The sequence below is a fragment of the Mya arenaria genome, chromosome 8 (assembly GCF_026914265.1).
Source record: "Mya arenaria isolate MELC-2E11 chromosome 8, ASM2691426v1".
Taxonomy (NCBI): domain Eukaryota; kingdom Metazoa; phylum Mollusca; class Bivalvia; order Myida; family Myidae; genus Mya; species Mya arenaria.
In genome coordinates this window covers 68,850,109-68,865,054 of record NC_069129.1, presented here as the reverse complement: position 1 = coordinate 68,865,054, position 14,946 = coordinate 68,850,109, and the positions used below count along the sequence as shown (strand labels likewise).

The window sequence follows — 14,946 nt, the reverse complement described above, 5'->3', positions numbered from 1 at the left end:
CTGATACATGCAAGGATGTAGCACTGATACATGCAAGGATGTAGCACTGATACTTGCAAGGATGTAGCACAGATACTTGCAAGGGTGTAGCACTGATACATGCAAGGGTGTAGCACTGATACTTGCAAGGATGTAGCACTGATACATGCAAGGGTGTAGCACTGATACATGCAAGGGTGTAGCACTGATACATGCAAGGGTGTAGCAATGATACTTGCATGGATGTAGCACTGATACATGCAAGGGTGTAGCACTGATACATGCAAGGGTGTAGCATGATACTTGCATGGATGTAGCACTGATACATGCAAGGGTGTAGCACTGATACATGCAAGGGTGTAGCACTGATACTTGCATGGATGTAGCACTGATACATGTAAGGGTGTAACACTGATACATGCAAGGGTGTAGCATAATACTTGCTATGTACATTTAATGTCACATGCGCGCATGTGAGTTTTGTTTTTGGTCACCAAGCCGGACAAATGGGTTTCTTCCGGGTACTTTGCTTTCCCCTCAACACAACCACACTCACGCATAACATTGTGCCAACTAGAGTGATTAATTTAATGTTTTAATAACTTGTTTCACAATCATTTTATGATAAATAAGTTGCTGCGAGAATCCTTAATAACAGTAAAACAATTATGCATATTATAATTACTAGTGGATGAGTTTAAGAATAGCCGATATTTGTTTTCAGGGTCTGGAAATTATTTGCAGGGAATCAGCCTCATGTCCACATCTGTACTGTCCTGCAAGTCTCCAGCTGAGAGGGATAACTTGCATGACAAAATTATGGCTCAGAAAGGTAATTCTTGACTCTTAGAGGAAAGTTGTGTTCAGAAAAGAGAAATTGTAGCTCAAACAGGAACATTATAGCCCAAAATGTGAAATTATGGTTCATGGAAGTAAACATTTGCTCATAGATGTAAGTCATTTTTTAAAGGTAAATATTGACTCAAAAAGTATGGCACGAATCATGGCTCATTGGGGAAAATGATAGCGCTTACTAATGATAGGTACTAAAATAATGGTTCCATATGTAAAAACATGGGTAGGTATGGCTCAAAAAAGGTATTACAGAGATAAGTCATGACTTAAATGGTAAATTATGGTGAAAAGGGGTAATTTCATCAAAATCATCGCTGGAAATGGTAAAGTTGAACAAAATCATGGCTCAAATTGATAGACTGGCAAAATCATGGTTCAGAATGGTTTAGTTGGACAAAATCATTGCACAAAATAGTTTGTATGACAAACTCTTCTCTCAATTATTAGCTTATGTGGTAATGTTTAAGTTTGTAGCATTGCATTTAAACAGTTCATATCGAAATATGGTAAGATGATTGTGTATGTGGTTTCAGACGTAAGTGTGGAGAGTTCCGAGCAGCAGGACATGACATTGAAGTGGCAGAATGGTGTCATATCAAACTATGACTACCTTATGTACTTAACAGGTACCTGACATCCTACTTACTCAAAGCTGTAGTTTTATCAATGGCAAGTTTATCATTATAATTATTTTCAAGTTTCTATACATTGGTAAGAATGTGATGGTATGGGTGACAACCTATAGTCGAAGACTCCAAGTCTCACATGTGCAACCTTTTCATGACCTCTGCATTATTGTCAGCTTCAAAAACATGTAATGTAACTTCACATTCAGGCTAAATAAACAAGCATTGACTAAGTTCCCATCTCTTTTTGTTTACAATTTTGAACTTATTGCATATATCTGTTTTGTTTTAAACAACACTTAATGTGTTTTTTACCTACAGCGCTGCTGACCGGAGTTTCTATGACCTGACCCAGTACCCTGTCATGCCCTGGGTGATACAGGACTTTACCAGCACAAGACTCGGTAAGAATATAATGGAAGAATACCATGTCTTTTATTTCTTGGATTTGTCAAACTCATCATAAATGAAATTCATTACCTTAAGATACTTCCCAGGGTGCAGCAATGCTATGACGGTTTCATGTAAATATTCAATGGTCTTCTATTCACACATCAGCACCTTTTTTGGTTAAACATAAATAATTGGGTTAATGCCAGAATGTACCAAAGCATTCTATACTTGAATGTTGCTTGCTTTCTACTGGTATTTACCCAACCATTTGTTGGGGATGTTTTATTCTGGGATTATATGTTTTATGCTGGGTATTATCATATACTATATGTTTTATGCTGGGTTCTAATATTTAACCTTATGTTTTATGGTGGGTATTATCATATACTAAATGCTTTATGCTGGGTTCTAATATTTAACCTTACCGGTATGTTTTATGGTGGGTATTATCTTATACTGTATGTTTTATGTTGGATATCATATACTATATATGTTTTATGGTGAATATAATCTTATACTATATGTTTTATGCTTGGTATTATCATATACTAGATGTTTTATGTTGGGTATTATCATATACTATATGATTTATGCTGGGTTTTATCATATACTGTATGTTTTATGCATATATATTTCTATATTTACAAATATTTTGATTTTGTAATCTGTCCAATGATTTTTCTCTTTATCATATATTTTTAATCCCCGCCACGGAGTCAGTCTGTCCGTCCGTCCATCTGTCCGTCCGTCCTTCAGCCCTCTGTCCGTCCGTCTGTCCTTCTGTCTGTCTGGCTGTAACATTTCGTGTCCGGGCTATAACTTACTTATGCGTTGATGGATTACCATTTTACTTGGTACAAATGTTGTCCTCATTGAGACGATGTGCAGTAACCTCGACCCGGGTCCATACCTCAAAGGTCAAGGTCACACAAGACATTTAAAGGTCAGAGTACACATGCTCGTGTCCGCGCTATAACTTACTTATGCATTGATGGATAACCATATTACTTGGTACAAATGTTGTCCTCATTGAGACGATGTGCTGTGACCTTGACCCGGGTCCATACCTCAAAGGTCATGGCCACACGAGACATTTAAAGGTCAGAGTACACATGCTCATGTCCGCAATATAACTTATTATGCATTCCGTGATCTTGACCCAGGTCCATATGACAAAGGTCAAGGTCACATGAGACATTTAATGGTCAGAGTACACATGCTGATGTCCGTGTTATAACTTACTTTTGCATTGATGGATTACCATATTACTTGGTACAAATGTTGTCCTTATTGAGACGATGTGCAGTGACCTTGACCCGGGTCCATACCTCAAGGTCAAAGTCACATCTGACATTTAAAGGTCAGAGTACACATGCTTGTGTCCGGGCTTTTTACATTGAGCAGTGTAGACATGTCAATTCTTACCGGTTTTATTGACCTTATACATTTTATGTACTTTTATCAACAATAACTGAATTTGATCCAAGAACTCGAACCAATTGCAATTTGTGCAAGTAATCCATCATGAAGTTTCGGGTCCATATTATGACAATGCTAAATAGAGGGGATATAGCCGTCCTTTGGACTGCCTTGTGATATTTTTTTTTATTTCTTGTCCACTGAATGTATACATTTTGACATATGTTTACTCATGGACATAATGTCTCTGTGTAGTGTTGATAAACTGTCTAAACTACCTATGTTTAATTGACCTAAAGAGCAAAGGCACAAATCTGATTTTCTTGACATTGCAACGAATGAATGAATACTTGTGTTGTATGTGTGCAGACCTGGAGAACCCAGAAACATTCCGAGACCTCAGCAAGCCCATAGGAGCCCTGAGTGAAGAGCGACTTGCAAGGATGAAGGTAAGACCACCTCCAGGTACATTTAGCTTCAGAAAAGTACTTTTCATTAGTTGATAAAAGCTCATTTATCAACCATACTCTGCAGGTTTTATTGTTTTATCTAATTTGGTTGAAACGACTTAAAAAGAAAAGAGAAAGATGTGCTGGTTATTTTGACAAAGACAGTTTGTTCTCATTCTTTGAATTAGTTGATTAATCCTAACAAGTTTATAGTTTCATTTTTTGCCCTTTTACAAAAGGCAACCATGATATAGATTCCCAGATTTGATACCTGCTAGGAGCTTTATTGATTTTTAGTACTGGTTATTGCCCAGAATTGGTTAAAGATTCCTAGTATATAAGATATCTTAAACAGCTTATATATTTGACTATGACAAAGTGTCTGAGCCAAATTTACAGTGCAGCATAAAATGATTCTGAGTTTATGACCTTTGCTTTCAGGAGCGTTACGATGACATGCCTGAGCCGAAGTTCCTGTACGGAGCCCACTACTCAACACCAGGCTACGTACTGTTCTACTTGTCTCGCCTGGCCCCAGAGTATGTCCTCTGTCTGCAGAACGGCAAGTTTGATCAGCCAGACAGAATGTTTAACAGGTAGAAGAAATTATGACAAAATATATGTTGTTTGTACCACTATTTGGTTTTAAAATTCTGGGTTTTAAGAAATTCACCCATCATTATGATACCTGTTCAAGTGTTGATGCATGTCCTTTGAAGCCTTACACACATGTCCACTAGGGCATTCTTTTGTTGTGTGTCTCCTCAAAATGTCTTAAACTGCATGTGTACTGTTGTGTCACCTGTCAAACACATCGGGGTCATGTGCACTGGCATCATTCGCATCCACTTTGTCACTCTCATTTCCGCTCTTTAATTTAAACATTTCTTTTCCAATCTTTACAAAACTTGGCAGCAATTGTTACTTGCAAAGAATTGTGACTGAGATTGATTACCAGTGGGTTTACCAATGTCACTCTAGAGTTATAGCCCTTGAATTGTCAAAATGGTGGTTTCTCCATAGCAGACACATTATTTTGCAGAATTTTAGTTCAATATACAAATATTTGCATGGTACACTTGTCAAGAAATTACAAGTATGTTGCTGTATATCCTCCATCGTTTTAGCCTCCAGTTTAAAGGATAAGATAACATAACTGAAATGGTGTTGGAAAGTATGAGGCAAGAGATGTTGTATTCCAGTCTGTGGGAGTTGTGGCAGAACTGTCTACATGGAGCTGCAGACTTCAAGGAACTGATTCCAGAGTTCTATGAGAGCAATGGAAACTTCATGGTCAATACTGGAGTAAGATAATACATTTCTCTAGTATGTAAATATCTTTATATGCTTTGCTTTTACTTAAAACTAGTCAGTTTTGTTAATTTGAATCTTAGTTGTTTGAACAAAAAAGTTGAGGTGTTATAGAAAAACCTTGATTGGCCATTCCCTAATTTTAGTTCAACTTTTTGAGAAATAAGGAGAACTATACTACTCACCCTAGCATCAGCGTCGGCGTCAGCATTTGTTGGTTAAGGTTTTCCATGTAAGCTCCATTAAGTCATTATCAGAGCAAATACATCATGTATTGCATTGAAACTTTAGATATGTGTTTCGAATTATCCAACCTACATAACTAATGAAAATTGTAGGCCTTTATTATACAAGTTGGAAAATCTGGTGAAGGTTTTGCATGTAGGCACAGAAAAGTCAATAGCTCAGCAAGTACTTGATGTATTTCATATAAACTTTATACAATCAAGTATGGAAACTCTATCTTGCATATATTGCAAATTTTGCCCCTTTATTTTTTTGACTGAGAAATTCTACTTAAGGTTTTGCATGTTATCTGACTTTACAGTGATCCATGGTTTTTTTCACCAAACTTAAACTTATAAATGGTGTAATTGTCCAGGACGGTGTCTTTGTGACAGCTGTTTAATGTAAAATAAATGGATGAGGGTTCACATTCTCTCTGCAATGCTCTTGGTTTCAACATTTGAGTGTTAAAAATAGAAACATGTTGATCTATGAGAATGTAATGTAAGATTAAAAAAAAATATTATAAAACTGTTCATGCAGTTACTTTTTATAGGCACTGAAAATAGGTTTACAGAAATACAGAAGATTTCCTTAATGTCAATACCCTTATGTGACTTTGTGACGCAACATACAACAAGCTTTAGGAGTCAACCGCAGTCATGTAATATATTGTACAGACTTTTATGTATGCCCAGGTGTGTAACTTTGGAGTGAGGCAGGATGGAAGACCTGTAGGCAATGTTGAACTTCCTCCCTGGGCAGAGGGTAGGTCTTTTATAAGAATTTTTAGATCATGTCAGTTTCTCAGTTTTGTTTGTCTCTTTTTGGACAAACGAGAATGATGATTATTGTTGTTAAGGTAATTGTACAATTAGGATTATTATATAGTACTGCATTTTGATCCAGGAGGTTGTATTCGAATCGAGTGGATTTTTGCAGAAATCCACGAGAGTCGAATACGACATTCCGGATCAAAACAGAGTACTAATAACCCTTTTATTGTATACGTTACTGGTTAGATTACTTAAAAGCCACATGTTTTCATAATAAATGTCATTTTAAAGCTGCACTCTCACAGATTGAACGTTTTGACAATTTTTTTATTTTTTGGCTTTGAATGAGCCAAGTTTTGCGAAAATCCATGGAAACCAGTGATAGAGGACAGCTGACAAAAACTTGATCGCAGTTTTTTTTATATTTAAGATAAAAAACTGATGTTTTATGCATTTTTTCTTAAACCGTTAGTAACAGTTTAAGCCATAAAACATTAATTTTCGAACGGAAAATGAAAATCTGATCATTTGTCAGCAATCTTTTATCATCTGTTTGCAGTTATTTATGCAAAAATTTGCTCTTTCCAAGACAAAAAAAAATGACGTCATTTTAACATAGCGAAACGATACTTGTTATGACGTGACGTCACAAGAGTGGAATACGGCCGTATTGCACTGGAGTGGAATACGGACTACCGTATTTTGCGATATGTATTGCTTGTGGATTTAAGATGGGTATATAATAAAGTCTTTTTTGTATTACAAAATTTGGTTATGGATATTAACGTCCATGATGATAGAACAAGCTTGTCTGAGTTGGTATTCAATGTCTCCTAACAAATCCTAGGTGATGCCTTATTTCTTTTACTCTGTATAGGACATTATTGTCACAGTACAAGATTCACTCAAGGGCTAGTAGTGTCATTAGTAACTTGTTATGATGACATTTTTTTATTTTTTTGTAGATTCTAATGCGTTTATTCGAAAGATGAGAGAGGCCCTTGAGTGTGATTATGTCTCTAAGCAGATACACAACTGGATTGACTTGATATTTGGCTACAAACAGAGGGGAGAGGAGGCCGAGAAGGCAGATAATGGTAGGTGTTAGCCTTGCATGGATTTCATAATGGTTGAGGTTAGCCTGGAATCTGGTCGGTAATGGTTTATGTTAGATGGCCTTGCATCTTGTTATAAATATTTTGAATTATTTAGATAAATAATGGTACTAATGAGCTTGATGAATTCATGGTACAGGAATCACCATTTGGTTATACTACCTTTGATTAATCTTTCTATTCATGAAGAAGATTGGAAGAGCCTAAAAATAATTGTTTGTTTAAAGTAACATCCCCAAAATTACTCAGTAGGGTAGGTAGGGATATCATTTATTATTATTATTTTTTTTTTTCATATATTCTTGATGTCAAAATTATTTTCCTGCAAGTAGTGATACTTCTTGCAAATGTCACCCATATTGCAGTTTTTATGGACAGGGCTTCTAAACACCGGCAATTTGCCGGTCTGGACCGATTTTGACCAAACCAGACGCTTGCAATTGGCCCAATCACGTGTAGTGGTAGTTCACAGAAGACACAATTAAACTCATTATGTGTTAATTATGTGCTAACAGCTATCCTGACTAGGTGTTAAAATCGGTCCATATTTTCACATAGCAATCTGCTATGTCGTCGAACATTACAAACTGTTAACTTTAAATTGTAATAAAGTAGCATTGCTGGTTAAAAAAGGTTTTAAAGATAAATACAATTGTCATTGTTTATCCGCGAAAGCATTTAAATTCCGAATTAATTAACCTAGTCCTTTATGATATCAACAGCTACACGCTTGAGTTACTGCAGAGTCTATCATTTTAATACACTGTAATGAAAAATTCGTTGTCGATATCAAACTTACAGATAAAAGCCCTGATTATAAATCTAGATATAATGTTTATGATTATTCAAGATTATCAGTTGAATGTTGACCCACTGTAGTAGCATTAAGCAAATTAATCATAAAACTGTTTCACTTTTTGTCGTCTGACCGCTTCCCGCTGGCCGCAGATATTTACGTTTGCAGCGTTTCTTGTTAGAAATGCCGCAGAACTCAATGGGGGGGGGATGTCCCTGGTCCGGACCAATTTAGGTTCCAAACTTAAAGCCCTGCTTATGGAACTATATTTTGTGAAAAATATATATATATATATATATATTTTTTTTTATGCCCCCGAAGGTGGGCATATTAAAATCGCACCGTCTGTCCGTCCGTCCGTCCGTCCGGCTCTGTAACTTTCCCTTGTATGGACAGATTTTAAAATAACTTGCCACATGTGTTCCACATACCAAGACGACGTGTGGCGTGCAAGACTCGTGTCCCTACCTCAAAGTTCAAGGTCACACTTAGTGTTTATTCACAATGGAGTGCTGCATATAAGGACATAGAGTATAGGTTGTCGTGTCCGGGCTGTAACTTTCTCTTGTATGGACAGATTTTAAAATAACTTGCCACATGTGTACCACATACCAAGACGACGTGTCGCGTGCAAGACCCGTGTCCCTACCTCAAAGGTCAAGGTCACACTTAGTGTTTATTCACAATGGAGTGCTGCATATAAGGACATAGAGTACAGGTTGTCGTGTCCGGGCTGTAACTTTCCCTTGTATGGACAGATTTTAAAATGACTTGCCACATGTGTTCCACATACCAAGACGACGTGTCGCGTGCAAGACCTGTGTCCCTACCTCAAAGGTCAAGGTCACACTTAGTGTTTATTCACAATGGAGTGCTGCATATAAGGACATAGAGTAAAGGTTGTCGTGTCCGGGCTGTAACTTTCTCTTGTATGGACAGATTTTAAAATCACTTGCCACATCTGTTCCACATACCAAGACGATGTGTCGCGTGCAAGACCCGTGTCCCTACCTCAAAGGTCAAGGTCACACTTAGTGTTTATTTACAATGGAGTGCTGCATATAAGGACATAGAGTATAGGTTGTCGTGTCCGGGCTGTAACTTTCCCTTGTATGGACAGATTTTAAAATAACTTGCCAAATGTGTTCCACATACCAAGACGACGTGTCGCGTGCAAAACCCGTGTCCCTACCTCAAAGGTCAAGGTCACACTTAGAGTTTATTTACAATGGAGTGCTGCATATAACGACATAGAGTGTAGGTTGTCGTGTCCGGGCTGTAACTTTCCCTTGTATGGACAGATTTTAAATAACTTGCCACATGTGTTCCACATACCAAGACGACGTGTCGCCTGCAAGACCCGTGTCCCTACCTCAAAGGTCAAGGTCACACTTAGTGTTTATTCACAATGGAGTGCTGCATATAAGGACATAGAATATAGGTTGTCGTGTCCGGGCTGTAACTTTCTCTTGTATGGACAGATTTTAAAATAACTTGCCACATGTGTTCCACATACCAAGACGACGTGTCGTGTGCAAGACCCGTGTCCCTGCCTCAAAGGTCAAGGTCACACATAGTGTTTATTCGCAATGGAGTGCTGCATATAAGGACATAGAGTATAGGTTGTCGTGTCCGGGCTGTAACTTTCCCTTGTATGGACAGATTTTAAAAAAACTTGACACATGTGTTCCACATACCAAGACGACGTGTCGCCTGCAAGACCCGTGTCCCTACCTCAAAGGTCAAGGTCACACTTAGTGTTTATTCACAATGGAGTGCTGCATATAAGGACATAGAGTATAGGTTGTCGTGTCAGGGCTGTTACTTTCCCTTGTATGGACAGATTTTAAAATCACTTGCTACATGTGTTCCACATATGAAGACAACGTGTCGTGTGCAAGACCCATGTCCCTACCTCTAAGGTGAAAGATACACTAAGTGTTTATTCACAAGGGAATTCTGAATATAAGGACATAACAGTGTAGGTTGTCAAGTATGGGTGGTATTTTTTTATGTTCAGAGGCAATTTAAAATAACTTGCCATATGTATTTGACACGTAAAGGCAAGATCAACTTTTCATGTACTGACCTTGTTCGTAGGTCAATGTCACATTCGGGGGCATTCGTCACATACTGTGACAGCTCTTGTTTTATTTAAATTACTTGGGTCAGCAGCTTTTATTACAAAGGGTTGGGTTACCCCATAAAAAAATGAGCAAATGGTTCATATTAGATTAATATTCCACCAGTCCTACTGTAGTGAATGTTGTAAATAAATTGATAAAATGTAGATAAAACACTTGTATAATCTGAAATTAAGAGTATTGGTAAACCCTACAGAATTGCCTGAGTTTGAATACAATTTGATTAAATTTACTTTTTATGATAGTAATAATCTTGTTTTCAGTGTTTTACTACATGACATATGAAGGAGCAGTGGATCTAGACAGGTAATTGAATCAGAAATCAAGGTTCATGAAATCATTGTTGTGTGTGGCTACATTAAATGTGTATGTACCATATTCGAATGTTGATGTTTGTACTACATTTAAGTGTAGATGTATGTACTACATTCAAGTGTGGGTGTATGTACTGCATTAATATGTAGGTGTATGTACAACATCAAATGTATGCGTATTTACTACATTCCAATGTAGGTGTATGTACTACATTCAAATGTAGGTGTATGTATTACATTCAAATGTAGGTGTATGTACTACATTCAAATGTAGGTGTATGTATTACATTCAAATGTAGGTGTATGTACTACATTCAAATGTAGGTGTATGTACTACATTCCAATGTTGGTGTATGTACTACATTCCAATGTAGGTGTATGTACTACATTCCAATGTAAGTGTATGTACTACATTCCAATGTAGGTGTATGTACTACATTCCAATGTAGGTGTATGTACTACATTCAAATTTAGGTGTATGTACTACATTCCAATGTAGGTGTATGTACTACATTCAAATGTAGGTGTATGTACTACATTCCAATGTAGGTGTATGTACTACATTCCAATGTGGGTGTATGAACTACATTCAAATGTAGGTGTATGTACTACATTCCAATGTGGGTGTATGTACTACATTCAAATGTAGGTGTATGTACTACATTCCAATGAAGGTGTATGTACTACATTCCAATGAAGGTGTATGTACTACATTCAATTTTAGGTGTATGTACTACATTCCAATGTGGGTGTATGTACTTCATCAAAATGTAGGTGTATGTACAACATCAAAATGTAGATGTATGTACTACATTCCAATGTAGGTGTATGTATTACATCAAAATGTAGGTGTATGTACTACATCAAAATGTAGGTGTATGTATGTACATTTAAATGATGGTGTATGTACTACATTCCAATATAGGTGTAGGTGTACATTTTTAATTTTGGTGTGAGTTACATGCACATATATGCATTTTTTACATGAAAATTGTAGTTTTAGTATTAGTCATTGCTGAAAAACGTAACACAGAACGTGTTTGGATGTAATTAGCAATGTTTTTTGCCACACATTCGGCTGATTATTCAAAACTTTGTAAAAGATAAAAATGTTGTTAACATAACTAGTGTCAACATTCAAATCATTACTGCTCTGGAAATTTTATGGATACACTTAAATGTCATCTTCTGTATCTCGTTCCATTTTTGAGACAACCGATTCAGTTGATTTTTTTTTTATTTACATATGTGAGCACATTATGAAATATTTCGTGTTTAAAACTAAACAAAGATGTCGTTTATCAGGTTTTTAATTTTAACAATGTTCGGGACAATCTGCCCATAGACAAATGCAAACCAAGCAAATCATGTTAAAAGTTTCTCAGTTTCAACGTGCATTTGAGAGGCAATATCTCATGACTCTAGACTTAGATTTTGAATATTATTTAATAATTGTACCTCGGCTTGATTTGTATGCATTATTAGGAGAACAACGGTAAGATAAACAAGAGAATCAAGATGGTATTACTATTCTTCCTTTACAGTGAGACATAGTATATTTGGTATATACCTTTAATAAAATTTTTTTATAACAATTGCAATATGTGAAACTTCCAAGATATTTAAATCAGAATAAATGCTTTTCATAGGAAATACTCATTGATGGTTTATGATACCAATGACCACATAGCCTTTACACTCGATGAATGTGTCCTTATACTGAATTAAATATAAAGAAAAGGACACTTAATCATTAAAGTAACCTATTAGTAACTTCTTGAAGGCGTAGTGATTAATTCATCATGTGGATTTTCCCACTTGTGTTGAACATGAAAAGTATGAGAGTAAGTGATATAAAACACATTGATGGCAATTAAAGAAAATAGTGAAGAAGTAGAATCACCATAGATGGGAATACATAAATTTATAGTTTACTACAATTGTCTTCTACTGTGTTACTTTATGAGATGTTGCCTGAACCTACTTAATATAAAGGACGTGACTTAGAGAGCATGACTCCCAGGTGACATACTGGTACAGTAAAGTATAAAGTTTATCTTTAAAGTATAACAGACCCAAATGAGAGAGCGTGCATAGAGATCCAGATAATGGAGTTTGGGCAGGTTCCCAAGCAGTTATTTACCACCCCCCACCCCGTGAGGCACGGGGCGAGGATTGAGCACCCGATCTCCGGGAGTCATAGTGTTGCCGCTGCCAACGGAACGGTCAAGGACCAGTCGTGTCTGGTAGAGAAAGATTGTGGTATGACCATTCTACCCAAACTTGTTTTGTGAATAAAGATACGAGTATCAAAGCCGTTCTGTCACGTGACATAGTGAAAACTGAGACAGTGAAGTTTAAATGTTAATCAATTATAGTTATTTTATGCTTTATAATGGCTTAAGCTGGTAAATATTGTTTGACTGTGCAGTATAAATATCATGTGCAGTAATGTTTTTTCTAAAACATAAGTTTTTCAATTTTTTGGCTTTTTGTCCATGTTAAAAACCATTAAATGTTCAAATCTATACAGTTATATTTTGTTTACCGTAAGTAGGTATTTACCACACAGAATGTGTCAACTCTCTTTTCAGATAAAGAAAACATGTCGGAGACCAATAAGGTTTTACCAAGAAAGGTTGATTTTTCATCACTGAATGAGGTTTTGCGTTTTTCCCTTCATAAACAGTAAGTGAGGCTATTTGCATTTGATATTTATGCGTGTTAGGGAAAAAAAGAAATATAATAATAGTATTAAAGAATTGGGTTATTTATAATGTGCTGTCAACATGCAGATAATGCTTAGGTGAAAGATAGGATAAGATATTGTTGTGATAGAATTTATCAGTTTCATGTTTAAACATGTTGAAACATATATGTTTTCATTTTTAGCTCACCTGAGCACGAAGTGCTCAAGCTTAGCTATTGTGATCACCCTGTGTCCGTCGTCCGTCGTAGTCGTCCGTCGTCGTCCATCGTCAACAATTTGACTGTTAACACTCCAGAGGTCACAATTTGGGCACAATCTTAATGAAACTTGGTCAGAATGTTACCCTCAATAAAATCTTGGATGAGTTCGATATTGGGTCATCTGGGGTTAAAAACTAGGTCACCAGGTCAAATTAAAGGAAAAGCTTGTTAACACTATAGAGGTCACATTTATGACTGTATCTTCAGGAAACTTGGTCAGAATGTTGAAATTGATAATCTCTAGGTCAAGTTCGAATCTGGGTCATGTGTGGTCAAAAACTAGATCACCAGGTCAAATTGAAGGAAAAGCTTGTTAACACTCTAGAGGTCACATTTATGACTGTATGTTCATGAAACTTAGTCAGAATGTATATATTGATTAACTCTAAACCAAGTTCGAATCTTGGTCGTTTGCGGTCAAAAACTAGGTCACCAGGTCAAATTTAAGGAAAAGCTTGTTAACAATCAAGAGGTCTCATTTATAAATGTTTCTTCATGAAAGTTGGTCAGAATGTTTATATTACAATCTTTAAGTCAAGTTTAAATCTGAGTCATGCGCGGTCAATAACTAGGTCACCAGGTCAAATCATAGGAAAAGCTTGTTAGCAATCTAGAGGTCACATTTATGACTGTATGTTCATGAAACTTTGTCAGCATGTTTATATTGATTAGCTCTAGGCCAAGTTCGAATCTGGGTCATGTGCGGTCAAAAACTAGGTCACCAGGTCAAATTTAAGGAAAAGCTTGTTAACACTCTTGAGGTCACATTTATTACTGTATCTTCATGAAAATTGGTCAGAATGTTTATATTAATAATCTCTAAGTCAAGTTTGAATCTTGGTCATGTGTGGTCAAAAACTAGGTCATTAGGTCAAATCATAGGAAAAGCTTGTTAGCACTCAAGAGGTCACATTTATGACTGTATGTTCATGAAACTTTTTCAGAATGTTTATATCGATTAGCTCTAGGCCAAGTTCAAATCTGGGTCATGTGCGGTCAAAAAATAGGTCACCAGGTCAAATTTAAGGATAAACTTGTTAACGCTCTAGAGGCCACATTTATGACCATATGTTCATGGAACTTGATCAGAATGTTATTCTTGATGATCTTTAGGTAGAGTTTGAAACTGGATAATCAGAGGTCAAAAACCAGGCCATTAGGTCAAATCATAGAAAAACTTTGTAAACACTGTAGAGGTTACATTCTCTCTTTGATCACCATGAAACTATGTCAGAATGTTTGTGTTTATAAAGTCTATGTCAAGTTTGAAACTGGGTAACCTGAGTTCAAAAACTAGGTCACAGAATCAAATCATAGAAAACATTATTAAAACACTGTTGAGGCCATATTTTCTACTTTATCTATATGAAACCTGATCAGAATGTACTTATTACAGCAAGGTAATTGAATTGGATCAGGTGAGCGATACAGAGCCTTCAGGGCCCTCTTGTTTTGTGTGTGTTTGATGTGACTATGGTGTAATGCAAGATGCATGCAATGCCATAAATAGTTGGTGTTTTGAATCCAATTAGGCATTAGGAGCAGTAGTTGAAATGAATAATTACCTTCTTAGC

General features: G+C 36.4%; 1 protein-coding gene across 1 annotated transcript in view; it reads left to right on the top strand.

Annotated features, from left to right (window-relative positions):
* The window catches only part of LOC128242110 (protein FAN-like), a 51,309-nt gene that overhangs the window by 12,553 nt on the left and 23,810 nt on the right, over positions 1–14,946 (top strand). Inside the window, 12 exon segments of the mRNA XM_052959153.1 lie at positions 704–727; positions 730–811; positions 1,368–1,457; positions 1,778–1,864; positions 3,642–3,721; positions 4,163–4,317; positions 4,924–5,026; positions 5,956–6,025; positions 6,999–7,130; positions 10,352–10,394; positions 12,468–12,664; positions 12,997–13,090. Coding sequence (XP_052815113.1) covers positions 704–727; positions 730–811; positions 1,368–1,457; positions 1,778–1,864; positions 3,642–3,721; positions 4,163–4,317; positions 4,924–5,026; positions 5,956–6,025; positions 6,999–7,130; positions 10,352–10,394; positions 12,468–12,664; positions 12,997–13,090 — 1,157 coding nt within the window.